This window comes from Notolepis coatsorum (assembly GCF_963971535.1).
Source record: "Notolepis coatsorum genome assembly, chromosome: 6".
In the NCBI taxonomy this organism is placed as follows: domain Eukaryota; kingdom Metazoa; phylum Chordata; class Actinopteri; order Aulopiformes; family Paralepididae; genus Notolepis; species Notolepis coatsorum.
This window is the reverse complement of record NC_140170.1, coordinates 48,005,154-48,024,040: the sequence shown is the minus strand read 5'-3', so window position 1 is coordinate 48,024,040 and position 18,887 is coordinate 48,005,154. Positions and strand designations below refer to the sequence as shown.

The 18,887-nt window shown below is 45.1% G+C and overlaps 1 protein-coding gene across 1 annotated transcript in view; it reads right to left on the bottom strand.

Moving 5' to 3' along the window:
• Nucleotides 1–18,887, bottom strand: part of LOC311229465 (uncharacterized protein) — a gene marked incomplete at its 3' end in the record, with an annotated part of 202,182 nt that overhangs the window by 53,124 nt on the left and 130,171 nt on the right. The window contains exon 11 of the mRNA XM_084315545.1: nt 7,313–7,408. Within this exon, the coding sequence (XP_084171671.1) occupies nt 7,313–7,408 (96 nt within the window). The remainder of the gene's footprint in view (nt 1–7,312; nt 7,409–18,887) is intronic.

The following is an 18,887-nucleotide window of genomic DNA, read 5'->3' as shown; positions in this document are numbered from 1 at the left end:
GTTTATGGAGAATACACATCCTTTCCGATAGAGACGACAACTCCGGTGACATTTTTGTCCGGATGCAGGGTGAAACAGTGATTACAGCCAGTGCTTGGGAGGACAGAATTCCACCGAACGATTGCCTCACATCAACAAATAAACACAACGCAGAGACTTCACGGAACGGCAGATGGTGCCTGATAACAATCAGAGAGAAGGCTGTGAATCACCGCAATCTAACAAATGTGAGACGATACACCTGAAACGGTTCAGGCTGCCAGGCTGTCCTGGGATTTAAATCAGCGACCTCCCAGATTTAAACCAGCAACCGGTTTGCTTCCATCTCATTTCTATGATCACATGATTAAACATTCTACGGCAGGCAGCTAAGAATATACTGAAAGGAGATTTCCAAGATACAGCATTCTTATGTGACAATTCAAGAACGTTGTTTGCACAAGATTGTCCCTTCTATTCATGTATGTTCTATAACATAGCACTGTGTACAGTATAACCTAGAACCTGAGCTGGGAGAGCCTGGCTAGTTTACCATATCCTGTTACTTGGTGCTTGTTGTTGTAAGCAAGCACAATGTAATCATACCACCTTAACTGTGATGAATGTAAGTCAATGGTACTATGCCGTCACAAGTGATGAAAAACATGGCTGTGCATTGTGTGTGTGTGTGTGTGTGTGTGTGTGTGTGTGTGTGTGTGTGTGTGTGTGTGTGTGTGTGTGTGTGCATGCGTAAGTCCTTGTCCTACACTGATGAATGTTATCAGTAGGGCACCATATTTACTCAGGGGGGCAGATTTTGCCTGCTGAGGCAAGCTGAGAACACAAAAGCCCACTAATACAACCTACTGTCTGTCCCCACACACACACACACACACACACACACACACACACACACACACACACACACACACACACACACACATGCACACAGAGAGCGAGAGAGAGGATATCAATCATGTGTTGTGTATTGAGGAGGGAGATATACGCTGATCATCTTGCTGTGTCATCAGGACAAAATCTAAATAAAACCCAGATTTTAAATACCATGATTCTGAAACGATTTAGAAAGAAAATGAAAAAGGTTGCAGAGAATTCATTGGAATTTTTTTTTGTCATGTTTGAGAGTCAGATGTACCCAAGTCCATCCTGCCATGTAGACTTAAAGCCCCAACCTCTGGTTTGTGGGGAAACGGTGCCCCCTATACCCTTCCGCCCCAGCTTTAATTTGTTATTGTATATATTGAGGGTCGGAGGAAATTCTGATCGTCCCGACAGTGAAACACAAAAGCCTCACAAAAAGGCAAGTAATGGCAAAAGGTGAATAGAGCTACAGTAACTCTAATATAAGAATTTTTGCAACTATGGAGTATATTGACAATAAACTTAATAAATGAGCCAGTACTACCCCTGGTCTCACTACAGTACTAGTGTTTGTTGTTTGTTGTTTTGAGCTCCAGGATTCAGAGACGTACATTAGTCTTTAAGGAATACATTAAAATATACTTATTTACTGGTCTATAGCTTCCTTGATTCATTCACAACATTTTGACAACAATATCTCCCATCAGGCAATATTGTCTACATTCCACGGAGTGCTGTCACTTTGATCCAATCCCAAAACACCGTCAATTGCCTTCGGCACACGAGAAAGAGGCTATTCACCTGTCCAAACTATCGATTTATTTCCATATTGTGAGCAACATGTTCATGGTCTCTTGACCTCAGGACAGGTTATCCTGGAGCCATTGTGACTCATATCTGAATGAGGTTCATGACGTCCTTAAATCCTGACAGATATAATAATCTCTCTCTCTCAGGGTTCCCACAGACATTGCAATATGAAATTCAAGGGCTTTTAAGTACTATTTTTCATTTTCAAGGATGTCACTCGAGTAACTTTTGAATGCTTTTTAAGCATCTTCTTGGCCTGCTTGCCAGCTAGAGCGTCACACGCGAAGAAATGAGGAAAAGCAGTTGGAGCGCATGAGACAGCGACTCGTCAGATTTTATTAAAACAGAAAAATGTTGATTCAGAAAAACTTCATGGATGAACAAAACATTGAATGCGAATGGTTGATTTAAATTTCAAGGACTTTTTAAGCACCTTGTTAAAAAATTTGCCATTTTCAAGGAATTCCAGGCCTTGACCTTTTTTTTGTATCAAGCACTTTAAGCATTTCAAGGACCTTGTGCGAACCCTGCTCTCCGTATGTACTGTACTGTACGGCGATATGGAAAATTACAGTATAAACTACTTTTTCTTATCACACAGCCTCCCACACCACGATAGCTATGAGCTAACTAACGTTACAAGCTCAAACACCTTATAACTACTACTATTGTCGTGTCCATAAGTTCCCTGGCAGAATCCTTGTGAGGACAAAGGTATACAAAGAGGAGAGAACCATTTTAAATCGGGCATTCATGCCGGCTAACAAGCTAGACGTCGCAGCATGTTGTTAGCACAATAGTAGCCCACTCGGTGCATCAGTCACTGACTGTGATGCACCGAGTGGGCCACCATTGATCAACATGCAGCGACGTGTAGCTGGCATGATGCGTGTGCAGTGCTTTGCCGCACAGGTCTGAGAAGAGGACCTGCACATGATTTTACTCGTTCCCCAAACTCCTCTACATGCCCCGATCTAAAATGGTTCACGACAGTAGACATAATGCTAACGTTAGCCAACGCCATATATCCAGTAGTACTATGACCCCGGACGCGTGAATATTTTAGGCAACCAACTTGTGTTCAGCGTTTCTCTGATTGGCCACTACGCCCATGTGACCGCGGCAGCGCGAGAGAGCGGCAGTGCGGAAATAGGCTGCATTCTATTGCCATTCTCTGCGACAAACTCTAACCTTAACCAACTCCGAAAGAATATTGCCATGCTCTAAGACAAACTCTAACCTTAACCAACTCCGAAAGAATATTGCCATGCTCTAAGACAAACTCTAACCTTAACCAACTCCGAAACAGCGCCTAAACTTAACCCTTCTAACCTTAACCAACTCCGAAACAATGCCTAAACTTAACCCTAACCTTAACCAACTCCGAAACAATGCCTAAACTTAACCGGCGAAAGAATGCACGTTAAAAGAATGCACGTTAAAAAAAAAAAAAAAATTGAAGGGATTCAAACTTGTTACCAACAAGCAGGATCCACAGCAAGGCGGCGAACCAGTTGAGCTAGCCGTCGATGTTAAAAGAGGGGGAATTACTGCTACATAATGCTGCCGCTTCGCTCCGCTCTGCCGCGTCACCGCGGGGGCGTGGCTAGACGCAAGTTGGTTACCTTAAATAATTACGCGACCCGGACCGGCATAAGGCATAAGTTGCCTGAAGTGACGTCACGGCCGTGCTAGCGTCTGATACGCTTTTAGATTTGCTTGTGCATGTTATTAGTGCGTGGACCTTTTTAACCCTTTCCGAGTGGCATGTCCCGTGTCAAATGGAAAAAAAATTATAATTAAATTAGATACCAATGATGTAAACTACCCATAATTGCAGAGTAGGGTTTAACCTGCAAGTTGGCCTTTAAGTACAGAGCACCGCACGGTGGCTACAGTGGATCCAGGCTCCTTTAAGTACAGAGCACCGCACGGTGGCTACAGTGGATCCAGGCTCCTTTAAGTACAGAGCACCGCACGGCAGCTACAGTGGATCCTTTAAGTACAGAGCACCGCACGGCGGCTACAGTGGATCCTTTAAGTACAGAGCACCGCACGGTGGCTACAGTGGATCCTTTAAGTACAGAGCACCGCACGGTGGCTACAGTGGATCCTTTAAGTACAGAGCACCGCACGGTGGCTACAGTGGATCCTTTAAGTACAGAGCACCGCACGGCAGCTACAGTGGATCCTTTAAGTACAGAGCACCGCACGGTGGCTACAGTGGATCCTTTAAGTACAGAGCACCGCACGGTGGCTACAGTGGATCCTTTAAGTACAGAGCACCGCACGGCAGCTACAGTGGATCCAGGCTCCTTTAAGTACAGAGCACCGCACGGTGGCTACAGTGGATCCATCCTTTAAGTACAGAGCACCGCACGGCAGCTACAGTGGATCCTTTAAGTACAGAGCACCGCACGGCGGCTACAGTGGATCCTTTAAGTACAGAGCACCGCACGGCAGCTACAGTGGATCCTTTAAGTACAGAGCACCGCACGGTGGCTACAGTGGATCCTTTAAGTACAGAGCACCGCACGGTGGCTACAGTGGATCCTTTAAGTACAGAGCACCGCACGGCAGCTACAGTGGATCCTTTAAGTACAGAGCACCGCACGGTGGCTACAGTGGATCCTTTAAGTACAGAGCACCGCACGGTGGCTACAGTGGATCCTTTAAGTACAGAGCACCGCACGGTGGCTACAGTGGATCCTTTAAGTACAGAGCACCGCACGGTGGCTACAGTGGATCCTTTAAGTACAGAGCACCGCACGGTGGCTACAGTGGATCCTTTAAGTACAGAGCACCGCACGGTGGCTACAGTGGATCCTTTAAGTACAGAGCACCGCACGGTGGCTACAGTGGATCCTTTAAGTACAGAGCACCGCACGGCAGCTACAGTGGATCCAGGCTCCTTAGAAAGTCAAGTGAGGATAGAGTAGTATACATTCATACTTAGAAACTATAATTCTGTATATTATTATATAACCACACAGTATAAGTGTTCTAGCCTCAAGGAACACACTATATAAATTCCAGGTCAATAGCCCTACATTTTAAATGATGCTGAAAAGATAGGAGGAAAGATAGTAGAAACCTAACCCACTTACGTAATTCAATTGAGAAAGTTACAAGACAAGAAACCAAGACATTAAGTTAATCTTCATCCAAACCCAACCTAGGCTCAAATAACAGTAAAGGGCCACCAACAGATACAATAATAAAAGAAGATAGATCTGGAACATGCACAAATTCAGTTCCGCGCGCAGACCCTCGTGGATATGGATATGGATGGGCGGATGATGCCCTTTACGTCACTCTGACCAAAGCAGACCCTTTGTTGCTCTGAGACGGTCTGGTAATCAGGGCCCACCGTTTACAACATGGACATTACTGAGTGAACCTCATATTACTCTAATAATAGTATTATATTATTATTATTCGTATTATTAGACCTATTTTATTCTTAGGCTATTTGTTTTGTTATTCTTATTCGTGACTTTGTTCAGTCTAAATGTTTACTGTGAGCGATTTGTAGTGTAAAATTTCCCTCGGGATGATTAAAGTATTTCTATTCTATTCTATATTGTAGTTGATACACCTATGCATTAAAAACACGTTTTTTTCAGCAAATCTCTTTAGTTAAATCAATATTGTGCCGTCAGAACAGTTTTACATTTGCAGGTTAAGTATTTAATCTGTTCGCTTAGCTATTACAACACCGTTGTCCAGGAAATGCACACGTGATCTATGCACAAAAACAATCTTTTTTATTGTTAGTTATTACAAAATAGTGTAAGTCAGAAACATATCTAGTGAACCCTTTAGGTGGGAAAAAAAAGAAGGTTTACTGTTGTTGTGGTATTTTAAAACGATGGTTGGGGAAGAGACCAAGAGAATAGCTGAAAGACAGGAACGGCGACGCAGGCAGACCCTCAATTGTAAGAAGGGAACTGCGTCCATGTCCACACGACCGGTACAAGTCCGCAGCTGTCCGCGGAAAATTATGTCCGAGCCTCAACACCATCACCTTGTCGCGGGCCATTTGGTGAAGATTTCCTTCGATTTAGCAGCGGAATTGTGGAGATTCATCTATAATCCAAGTTGAGCAGGGATTCTGCTTGTTGTATTTGGATTTCAGTAGCAATCATTTAAAATGTTTTAGACACCTTTATCCCTTTCACTACCACTCTACCAAAGGGTTAAAAAAAACTAGGGCCGTCAGTTTATCGCGTTAATTAGATTAATTAATTACACAGCAAATTATCGCGTTATGAAAATTAACTCAAAATTAATAATAAAAAAATCTTAAAATTATTATATTTTTTTTACATTTAAAAAAAAAATCTCATTAATTCCATAAGAATGTACAATAAACATTTACAGACTTCTTTTTTAAATGGTCCATTTGCATGTTCTTGGTATCTGATTCTAGGGGCATCTATGGATCTCAGGGAATGTATTCCCAGTGTCAGAAATAATATTCATAATATAATATCCATATTGTGTCTGTTACTAGGCTTGAGTAAATTGTAATGAACCAAATGAGAATATAATATAATACACCATGCAAAAATTTACCAGACCCGAAATATCTAAGCAAATGAATAAATGGAAGATGATGAACAGAAGGTTTTGTAGATGCAGTACTGAATTCTGACATCCGGACACATGCAATTTGAAATATGATTATAGAATATAGAATATCAGGCCTAAAATGGTTATGCGATTAAAATGTGATTAATTAATTACAAATCCTGTAATTAATTAGATACATTTATTTTAATCGCCCGACAGCACTAGTTAAAACCTTTTCACTGCGACACTACAGTCTGTAGTGTGGTAGTGAAAGGGTTAACCTTTTGTAGTGTGGTAGTGAAAGGCTTAAATCCGAGTTAAGCAGTGACCAACAGTTTAGTTAAAGGATTCCTCTAGTCACAGAATTGAGTTACGTTTTGATTTAATGGGATGATTAGCCAGCCGTTGGCTTTAACGGCACGGAGGGAAGTTCAGATCCTCTTCACCGTCGGTACGGTGCAGGGTTCTGCCTCAGCTTGAGACTTTAGAATCCGGGGGTAATTTAGAAGCGCCGACTGTTATTTAGGAGCGTTCAGTGTCACTGGGTGACGGCTCAGATATATGGATATGAGAGGTCTAGACCTGTCGGTTAGACATGTGTATTCACTGAGATTTACTAGGGATGCTCCATATTGGCTTTTTTACCGATGCCGATATTGTCCAACTCTTCATTTCCAATACCGATATATGCAGGCCCCCCCCCCCCCCCCCCCAAAAACGGAATAATTTCAGGTAATTAACATTACATATCTCTTGTCGTGGAATTAAGACAACATTATGCATACTTGTGACAATAAAAAAATCAGAATGTGTTCTTACTTGCTTGCCTGGGTAAATAAAGGTTACAAAAAAAAATAAAAAATTAAAATAATAAAATTTAAACCGATACCGATCATTTCCGATATCACATTTTAATGCCAATATCGGCCGATAATATCGGACATCCCTAGTATTCACTGATATTTACTGATTTCTCTCTCGCTCTCATACACACACACACACAAGAAAATGTGTGTGCTAACAAAAAGACACACAAAAATGCATGCACACGCACGCACACACTCACCCTTCTTCTCAGTCTTCCCCTCCTCAGAATGCTTTGGAATGTTCTCCGTCTCCTCTCTCTGGGAAGGCAGTGGAGACTCTTTCTCCTCAGGTGTTTCTGCAAATGGAAGACCCGCCATACCTTTTATTTTACCATGGTTTCAAATGAGGAATATAAAATCACACCGACAGACAGAAGCCAGTACACTGTCCTACATGATTTGCTGCACTGTGCTGCTTGAACATCAGGATATATTGCTTGGAAGACCCTGCAGTGCTGATGCAGGAGAGACGCAGAAGGCAGCGATACCAGGACCAGTTATTATCCTGGAAGGAAATTGCACAATGTGCGTCTTGCTGAAAATTATGAGAGTTAATCTAACTGTAAAGGAAGGAATCTCTGTGCGCATGTCTGTGTGCACCTGTCCTTTCCTGTGCATATCTCAAAAAATCTGTGTATTGCTGAGGACCCAGGGGAGTGCAGTGTCAAAATGGTGCCATTTGGCCAGCTGGTGGCGCTATAACAACAAATTGTATGCATATATAGAGAACCGGTGGGTGTCTTGTGGAGGTCCCATGGGAGTGCAGTGTAACATTTGGTGCCATCTGGCCAGATGGTGGCGCTATAGCAATTAATTGTATGTGGACTGTAACCTTTGATCCATAAAATAAACAATAATTCTCTCCGAAACCAATTTTTTTTTGCATCTAGATAGATTTGTCACCCTTTATAATTTTCTGTTCTTTTTTCGCTACAAATTATGAAGTACCTCTGGACCAAGACAAAAAAAATAGTACATTTTATGTTTGATACTCCAGTTTAGCAATAGTTTGCTCAAATGCTCTGGGCAGGGCTTACTGTACATTACAAATTATATCTCCTGAATGCTTTGTGCTACAGTATTACAACCACATTTTGGTAGACATGTGCTGTCTGGGTGACCATACTGAATACATATATATATAACAAAATTAAGTGATAATAGAGGTAGAAACATTTACAGGGGTTGTACCTACAATATATATATATACAGTGTCATGATGAATATCTTCATTCTAATTACAAATGAAATATATATATATATATTTTATTTACGTGGATTGAGTACAGAGATCGGCCCTTTTGCACTTCGTTTGGTTTGTTGACATATCATTTGTACTGGTATATCAGCGTCTTATCCCAGCTTGGAGGATAAGGCCTTTCAACAAACAGGAGGAGACGATGATAAAGGTGCAGTGATCCTCTGACCTAACGTGAGCTCTTTTGACGGTGTGCTCATTGGAGCTGGATGTTTGATGTTTAAAATGACTCCATTTCCCAGACACACCCTCTATCCCTCCTGTAGCCCCTGGCTCTCTCTGCCTCATCGCTTGCTCTCTCTCTCTCTCTCACTCACTCACTCTCTCAATCACTGTCAGAGATGTGGGTTAGGAGAGGTTCCCATCCTCAGCAGACTTCAAACCAAAACGTGTAGCAGCGTGCTTAGCTGCCCCGAAGCCAAACTAGATGCAAACTTACCATTAGCTTGTCACATTTTATTATTCTTTCAGTTAATGAAGACAGGATCGAAAGCGAACGGAGCCCTTGAGCTGCGACTGTCTCGACTGTGACCATTGTTTGAGTATGTCGGTCGAAAGAGTTTCATTCAGCTCTCATTTACAGTAATGGCTTTAAGTAGGAGATTATTACCTCAAGAGAGAGAGAGAGAAAAAGACTAGACATGTCAATTAAATAATATATACATACCACGTATCCTACTGAATCATAAATTACTTAATTGACACCGCTACCTAAACTGTGCTCGTTTTAATGCTAACATATGGCTACATCGGTTACGTCATAGCACACTTCACAAACGTACTGTTATAGGTAGGGGGTTTTCCACTGGGGACACACATAGTAAATACGAGAGAGAGAGAGAGAGAGAGAGAGAGAGAGAGAGAGAGAGAGAGAGAGAGAGAGAGAGAGAGAGAGAGAGAGAGAGAGAGAGAGAGAGAGAGAGAGTGAGAGTGAGAGAGAGAGAGAGAGAGAGAGAGAGAGAGAGAGAGAGAGAGAGAGAGAGAGAGAGAGAGTGAGAGTGAGAGTGAGAGTGAGAGTGAGAGTGAGAGTGAGAGTGAGAGAGAGAGAGAGAGAGAGAGAGAGAGAGAGAGAGTGAGAGTGAGAGAGAGAGAGAGAGAGAGAGAGAGAGAGAGAGAGGTTGCTGTGTGGGTGTCAACACTAACATAGAACCAAAACACACACAGACACAGGGAGCGGAGGACACGTCAGCATCATGAGCTCAGCGTCGTGAGTTTTCCCTGTGACTCATGCAGCCTTGTAACGTTAATAAGAGGGTCTGAATGAACATATTTCACAGCTGTGGGACATGGCAGCACTGGTGTTTGAACAGGCCGTGTTTCAATAGGTGGGCTGAGAACTATTTGATTTATGGTTCCATGGTTTATTCACGACTGTTATTTTTCACCGCGGTTAACCATTCTTCCTCAGGTACACAAAAAGAATAAATAATAATAACAATGATATAATAACAATAATAAAGCAAATACTAAAATGTACTAAAAGTACATGCCCAAGTAAATGGAAGATTGCTCCACTTCTACAAGGTCAATTAGCATGTTCTTGGTATCTAGGAACATATATGGACCTCAGGGAATGTATTCCCAGTATCAGAGATATTGTGTCTGTTACTATGCTCGAGTAAATTGTGATGAAACAAAGGAGAATATAAATTATAATTTTTCTTTGCATCTTTGATGGTGAATAACACCATGCTAACATTGAGTTTGGAGGAATTTCGCTCACCGAGTTCATTCAGCTTCTTAAGATCAAGTGTACAAAACATCTAAGGATAGAGAATTCACATTATTCAGAGAAACTCTTATTTTCTAAACATGTTTAAATCATTGATAAACAAACGTAGTGCTGAAAATATACAATTTGACTGCTGTTTTGATAGGGTTAGGGTCTTTACCATTGGCTACATTTGAAAAAGAAACACAACATTAATTAATAGGGTCTGTATTGATCGATTTATGAAGAGAACAGCAGGGAATTGGGGGACCCTAGAGCTTAACAGGTTAAGAGTCAGGCTTAAGGCTTAAGAGCATATAAGGCACAAAAATGTCTTAGAGAAACTACATGATACTAGAGCTGCCGCGGTTACCACATCACCGTGGTAACGCAATCACGTCACGCCCATCAGTCAGGCTGATCACTGCACCGCTGCTGTCTATTTGTTCTTCTTCCAGGCTGTAGAAAAGCCACCATTCCCAGCTATGCTTCAGGGATAAAGAGGTATGTGGGTCTTCTGGAAAGGTCAGTGAATACCACGACCACAACACCAGAGGCAGCTCAACAAATCATGTTAAACCCAGATTCGGCTCAACCAAGGGACTAAACACGTTTCGCAATTATGCCACATCCATGTGGAACGCCCTACCCAAAGCTGTAAAGGAATGTGAATCACTACCCACATTCAAAACCGCTCTTAAAGAGCACCTACGGGAAGCTGCAATTCGAAACTGGCCACCGTAAATGCCCAAACCCCCCCACCACCTCCTAATAGACAGTCTCCTCCCCACCGCATGTATATATTCACTCCCCGCCGTATGTATATTTCTCTCCCACCCACCCACCCCCTCCAAATGTACAGTCCCCTCCCCATCATATGTATATATTCTCTCCCCACCGTATGTATATTTCTCTCCCACCCACCCACCCCCTCCTAATGTACAGTCCCCTCCCCATCATATGTATGTCAGGACCTATGGGTAACAGTACTGTATATTTGCATATCGTATATGTCACAAATGTAACAGTACTGTATACCTGTATGTCATGTATGTCCCTATGCCATAAATGTAATGTATGTTGTGTATGTCATAAATGTCACTATGAATTGAAAATGGGGGACCCTGATGTAAACTAGAAGAAAGACTTTCTCTGGTCTGCATCCCCTTAACAATTGTGTGTATTGAGCCGTACTGTATTGTACCCATTCTGCAATCTGTTAATAAAGTTTTCATTCATTCATTCATTCTTTCAATTGTGTCATTCATTTGTGTGGTAAGAAAAAAATACCACAACAGCTCTAATGGATATACACAATGAAACAACAGATTGTTCTATTCAGAATAGAATAGAATCTTTATTTATCTGCGTTCGAAATCCCCCACCAATTACGAGCTAGTTGGGAGCAGTGGGCAGCCCTAGTGTCTCTGGGACTAACTCCAGCCACAACGTATGCACCTTGCATGCATGTCTTTGTGGTGTGGGAGGAAACCAGCGCACCTGGGAGTAACCACCGCAAACTACACAGAAAGGCTTCTTGCTATAGGGTTCGAACCCAGGACATCCATGCTGTGAGACAACGGTGCTGACCACTGAGGTATACAACTCAAAAATACAAATCGTATTCCCATCTATCTGCATGAATATACTCTAAGGACACAATGCACAGTATACACATCATACAGCTTTCACTTTCAGGTCACGTCTGAACATCTGTTGTCTACTGTATATCCGATCTATAATCCCACTACTTAAGTGTAAACCTATCGCAGGTCAGGGACCACAGCTGTGTATTAACACTAAACCTGAACAAAGATGATCTACCATCTACTGTATGATAAACTGGCCTTAGGAGTATAGTGCAATGTATTTCAAAGCCATTATTTTTTATCATAAATCATAAGCGGTGTCTGGGGGGTGGGGCTTGGTCAGCTGCCATGGGCTCAAAACAATGTCCATTTGAGGTCTACTCTCCTGCCTTTGTTGCATGTAAACCATTTCTTCTCTCCCTCTTTTTTTTTTACAGTCACTCGCAACTAGGGGTGGGGGAAAAAAATCGCTACGTAGTAGTATCGCGATACTTTGCGTGGCGATACTGTATCGATACAGGGACGCCAAGTATCGATATTTAATTATTCATAAAAAAATATATATATATTTTGTTTTGTATAAGGAAGTTGCATTGTTCATTTCAATACAGGTCTGTAATAGTACAGTAGTCCACACACACACACACACACATGTGCATTCAGTTAAGTTGGAATATGACTGTAATACAAACAGTTCAGTTTGTCAGGTACATGCAACACAGATTACAGTGTTTACATCTGTCTGCTTGAGAAAATACCATGTCCTGCAATAAAAATGATTGAAGTGAGATGAACAGACGGAACTTTATTTTATTAGATAAAACATGTTGACAAAGTTTTATTTTGCAGTTGAAAAAAGGTAATAAATAAAATTTGAGCAATCGTGCGTATCGTGATATATTTAGTATCACGATACTACCGTATCGTGACGCAAGTATCGCGATAGTATCGTATCGTGAGGTCTCTGGCGATTCCCACCCCTACTCGCAACTGTATCTCCTGCTGGGGTTCTCAGCTTCAGCGAGCGAGAGCGAGAGCTCATCTGGCCCTCGACAGCATCTTCTTCTGGGAGGTAGAGAATATGAAGGCAACACACAATTTCATTCCTTTCTTCACACATTATTTCCTTCTGTTTTGGGCCTCGTCCAGCATTACACACGGTAGCCTGCAAGCCTTTGAGGGATCCATCTGCCACTAACAAGCCCAGACACCTGTAGCATTCATTTCCCGTTTTTATGTTTTTCTGAATGCAAACTCAAATAAATTGGATAAATCAAATCAGAGCGATAAGTTGGCGTCGTGCCATGGATTTATGAGTAGTGAGCCGTCACTCTGAAAAGTACTTCACACTTGTGAAGAAACGTATAAGTGCCCATAGAAATAATGCTTCTCAAATTATATCATCCGCTGGTAACGGAGCATATTATCACTGGTAGCAAACCTCGAGCCGCAAAGGTTTGTTTGGAAATATTAGCAAATATTACCTTACAAGCCCATCAGCCAATCATGTAAGCTGCTCTAAAAGCCGCGGCCAATCATCTTAAGCTTTTCACTGCCACACGACAGCCGGTTAACCCTTTCACTGTGACAATACAGAAGGTTAACCCTTTACTATCACACAACCGACGGCGATGCTCCATCATTAGCTCCGCATCCCCTTCTGTCGTGTGGCAGTGAAAGGGTTAAGCAGATGAAGCCAAAATAAATGTTTACCCCTTCAGAAAAAACTAACGCCATAATGATAGAGGCTGCAACACATGCAAACATACAAATAAAAAACACATGGCCACACACACACACGCACGCACGCAGGCAGAAGCAGCTAAAATGTTGTAATGACAGGGTTGAGACAGAGAGAAGTCTTTTAAGCGACTTGATGATAAAACAGATTTCATGGACCATTTCAGAGATAATCTGTGGGCAGGATTAAAAACACACCTCCCCTCCCTCTGTCCCACAATGGAGAGGTTGTCCAGTTTATCACGAGACGAAAATATGCACATCCTTTGGTTGGTTGGTTGGTTGGCAGGGCTGAAAGATACAATGAATAAATAAAGAAGACAACGTTTCAAACCTAAGAGCTCAGGTCAACCTGTGTCAAAAAAGGCTCGAGATGTGGTCGAATAAACAAGTTGTGGTTCTCAATAGTTTGCCATGGTTTCATGTCCTCGTCTGTTCCAAATAGAGGTTCTATTTCATACTGGTTTCCGCTCAGCGTCATTCTGCACCAACCTCACTTTGTGCCCAGCAGTGAATACAAAAACTCCACAATCTACCTTTACATACCGACATCCGTCTGGCCACACCCCTATCCGCTTACCTTCATAAGCAGGTGTGTGGTCACCTACTCGCCTCCTTCACTTTCACCACAAGGAAGTGCCTTGGTATATACCCACACTTGACGAGGTTGTTTAGTCGAAGAAAGTTGATACGAGTTTACTTTTTTCTTGCTTTTTTCTTCTCTCATATATTTAAAAAGAAAAAAGCGAAGTGATAATGTTTACCTCGGAGGGTCGCGCTCGCAACGTCACCCTTCACCAGCGGTTCTCCATTGCCTCCTCTGTCGTGCGTCTTGGAGCGGGGTTGAGGCCTCTTTTGTGGTCGGCAGCCACGCCCGGTAGGCGTCCGATGGATAGTTTGCCTCCCCAAGAAGCTGGTGCACCAGCGCCGTCTCCTGTGCAATGGCCTGGTTCCGGCTCTGGTTCCTCTGCCTCCGGGGAGTCGTCCGCTGTTGGGCGGCCGGCTCCTCTGGTTGCGGGGGATTTGAGACGCAAACTTTTTGCGTCAGCTCGCTCCCGTCGCAAGATGGTGGCTTGTAGACGCGAACGGCCTGGTTTTGGTGAGTTGCTGGAGCCGGATGAGGATGAGTCTGATTCTCCATGGCCGATGGAAACAGAGGACTACATGGTAGAAGCAAACGAGTTCTTGTTCGAAGCCCCGGTGGAGACATGTCCCCCGCCCGTCCAGGTAACACTGGAGGGGGGTGAGATGTCTCCTTGGGATTCCTCGTACGCTGATGTTGGGTTAGAACCTCCGACTCAGCGGCGGGATGCCCTGCTATCAGCCACATCAGAATGTGGCTCCTTAACCAGTAGTCTGCTGCATGTGAGGGACGCGAGCTCGGTGGGGGAAAGTATGCAGGGGGAACTGCATGCTTTGTTCCCCGAGCTCATGGCGGCGGCGGCAGTCGCAAACAGCGTGCCGCTGCCGCAGCCACTGCCTGTTCCTATTCCTGACTATCTCATAGGTCATCTAAGGCAACGCCGTCCGGTGAGAGGGGTGGACGTTGTCTGTCCATTTTTCCCCTCAATGGAGGCCTACGTCCGTCAGGGACAGGTGGTCTCCCACATCATGGGCCTTACCCCCGCCTACGTGCAAGTCACGAGGGTGGTGGGTTTGGTAGAAGGCATGAAGGAGGGCGTGCCTCTGCTTGATAGGCCGATGGCGGCGCTCCTTTGTCCTGAGGTGGTGTGGGAGCCGTTACGGAAGCCGGTTCCCCAAGGGAAATCGGCGAGGCGGTTGGCTTTTTGGAGTGACCAGTCATTTATCTCTGCGACGCAATCTCTGGCTGCCACTTCTAACATCGCGCAGCTGGCGAGATTCATGTCCGGGATACTGACGGGCGGTGTGGAGCTGACTGATTTGCAACATGATCAGCTCGCCCAGTCGGCAGGAGCCATCCTGCATCTGATCCAGCCGCAGGCCATGGCTGCTGGGAAAGTACGTGCCCTGGCCACTCTAATCCAGCGCCACCTTTGGCTGGAGCAGGCGCGTGTGCCAGAGAAGAAGAGGACTCCACTTCTGACGGCACCCCTCTCCGATGCTGGACTGTTCGGGTCGGCACTGCAGCTGATGACCTCAACCTGCAGGGAGATGCAGGAGGAGCGTTCCGTGCTCCAGCCTCATTTCCCCCCGCCCGATGTCGCCGGTGGAGTCAGACGGCAGGCTCGCCGTCGGGGTTCCGCCGCCGTTGCTACCATTGCCACTGCTGGACCTTCGGCGAAGAAGGCCAGGAGGAGAGAGGGCGCCTCCGCCACTGCAGCCGGCCCATCAACGCCCGGAGGCGACGGTAGGGATAGTCATGACCAGCCGCCGATCGCTTACCGTCCCTCCGGGGCTCCACGGGGTGGCAAGTCCCGAGCGGCTCGTGGCAGGCGTCGCTGAAAAGAGTTGACTTTTTCCCTCTGTGGTCCCCCCCTGTTCCCTTCCCGGCCCAAATATGATTTGTTAAAGAAATAAAGAGTCCCTCCTAAAAAATTTGAAAATTAGAAAATTTAAAAATGTGTGTTTATTCACCAAACATATGATGGGGATACGACGTGTGAATCTTTCGCTAGTATGGGTTTGATAGGAGGGCTAGACGCTACATTCATGTTAGAGCTTAAGCAAGGCCTGCAGCTTACACTCGGTTGAAAAAGGTTTTTTTCTGCCTCGACCTGAATCTTCACATAAAGGTAGAGGTTAGTTGTGTGCTCTGTTGCTTAAAACAGTGATATTGAGCCGCAACACTTGTGTTGGTCTGCAGTAATGCTCGTATGAAAAAGTACCGCGGCTCAGGCCGCTCTCTCTCTCTATCAGATTTTCGGTGTCTTACAACATGGATACGGGTGTCGGGTTCACACATACATAACTTGGCCTTGTTATAAACCCTGTTCACAAATGTGTCTGTGGCTAGCGTGCATTGAATTAGCTTTGCGATGTTCATTAGCATATTGGCTACTTAAGGTATCATATGGCTGTTTGCTGTTGTCGTATGCAAGGGTTGGGCTTGCGAGGGGGTACCGGATAAACCCCTCCTTCCCTCTTCTGATTGGTCAGGGGGTTTATTGGACTATTTTCATTCGGTCAGGGCCAAGCTGTTAAGCAGCTTGGCACGGGGGGGGGGGGGGGGGGGAGAAGGGTTTCCCTGACTCCGCACCTATCACAGGCGGTTGAGTCCTGGGTTTCCCCCCGTCATAGCAAACGTCGCTAGGCACGTTTCTATTGGACGACGGCTTCCATGAGTTTTTTCAGACACGTATGTAGGGTCTGTTATTGTCAAGTTGTCGGGGCAGAGCGTAGGAACTTAATGTTCTACTACGCTCGATATACGTGTAACTTGAGTCTGTTGGTCACATGACTCAATGTTACCGTGACTTTTCAATCTATGACTCACGTGGGAAGTCTCTCCGAGGATTCCCGCCTCCTCTCTGTGGTGAGGGTGGCGGGATGTACGAATGTAAAAAAATTTTACCCTCGGCCGCGTCACGTGGGATTCATGTCAGTCGGTGTTTCTTTCTTTTTTAATAATAAAAAGAGTGAAGAATATGAAGCACGACAAACTTCTTGTCGTTCTCCCAGGCGACTTGAAGGACCAATGTCTGGTGTCTGGTTAGACTATCCATTGATGTGTTTGGGTCTCGACGCATACATAGTGCTGGCTCGGGGTGTTTCTGATAAGAATCATGCAGGAGGCTAGTACGCAACTGGGATGGGGGATTTTTTCCTTTTCCAAGCGCCTGTTACTGGGTCTCGACGGATTCTCGTTCATATCTGGGGGATGTTAACGGAATAGATCCGAACATAGGTAGAGTGGTCTCACGCCCTTGGGGTGGGCCACTGAGCGCGGTACAAATGGGACCGTCTGGGTGGCACCCTCTTTTCATGTTTTAGATCGACACGCATACCTACCCCCTCTCCTGGAGTGGGCATGTCGGCGTGGTTAGGGCACTGGACTGGTTCTAGTCGTGCTGGTCTAGGTCAGTTAACCCGTTGTCCGGGTGGCCTGGGTGTCACAGGGTTAGGCGTTATGGAGACCCTTTGTTGGGTACACGTTGTACCTGGCACTATCATAAAGGGGCTGGTTCTCCATTCTTTCGCTCGTCTCTCACGCATGGCGAAGAGGGGGCTGTTGGAGTGGTCTTCTGGACCTCCTCTGGTAACCCTGTGTGCTTCCCGAGACGCCGGGCCCGGTCCGAAGTGATGTTTCGTTGAACCGTAGGCCTGGAATAACCCTTTTTGGAAACTGGAACACTTGTACTGCGGTATAGCGGGTGGATACCAGCAGGTGTGTTTGAGTTTTTTCTTGAGGGGCTATAGGAACAACCGCTGTATGTGGTACCAAGAGGGTGGTTGATTCCCTGGTGTGTTGGAGCAGAGTCGACTCCCGGGTTACCCGGTTGAGTGTGCCCCTGCACGTTCATGACGTCTGCCAATCGTGTCAGCCTTCTCTGCCTCGACCCCTCTGGGTGGGTTTTTTTTGATGGAGGCTTTGTCATGGTGCGCAACAATGCCAGCATACGCCCCTTCCGCCGGGGTGCTGTTTTCAGTTGACCCCTTTGGCGCTTGTCTCGTCTGCAGTGCTCCAGGCTCGGGTCTACAGCCTGCTGCCTGGTTTCCCCGGTGCGCTGCCTGCTTCCGTTATGGTTAAACCTTTTGAGTGCTTCAAGTTACGGCCATGCTGACTGCCTGTGTTGCAGGGTCAGTGTGCCAGGCGGCGTACTAGGGGTGGGGGGCCTCAGCGGGGTACATTTGTCGAGCTTCTGGCTTCCGCTCAGCTCCTGTTGTGCAGAATGACGCTGAGCGGAAACCAGTATGAAATAGAACGTAAGGTTATGTATATAACCAAGTTCTATGAATACTGGTGACGCTCAGCGTCAGGACGCCACTGCGGCCCTTGACCTCGCCTTGTGGTGAAAGTTTGGGAAGGAGGCGAGTAGGTGACCACACACCTGCTTATGAAGGTAAGCGGATAGGGGTGTGGCCAGACGGATGTCGGTATGTAAAGGTACATTGTGGAGTTTTTTATTCAGTGCTGGGCACGAAGTGAGGTTAGTGCAGAATGACGCTGAGCGTCACCAGTATTCATAGAACTTGGTTATATACATAACCTTACATTCCAGTGTTCCGTTCCCATACATTCCTGTAGTGTCCTATTCCTCACTGAACAGAGTCTCACTCTGAAACATCTATTCCTCACTGAACAGTCTCACTCTGAAACATCTATTCCTCACTGAACAGTCTCACTCTGAAACATCTATTCCTCACTGAACAGTCTCACTCTGAAACATCTATTCCTCACTGAACACGGTCTCACTCTGAAACATCTATTCCTCACTGAGCAGTCTCACTCTGAAACATCTATTCCTCACTGAGCAGTCTCACTCTGAAACATCTATTCCTCACTGAGCAGGGTCTCACTCTGAAACATCTATTCCTCACTGAACAGGGTTTCACTC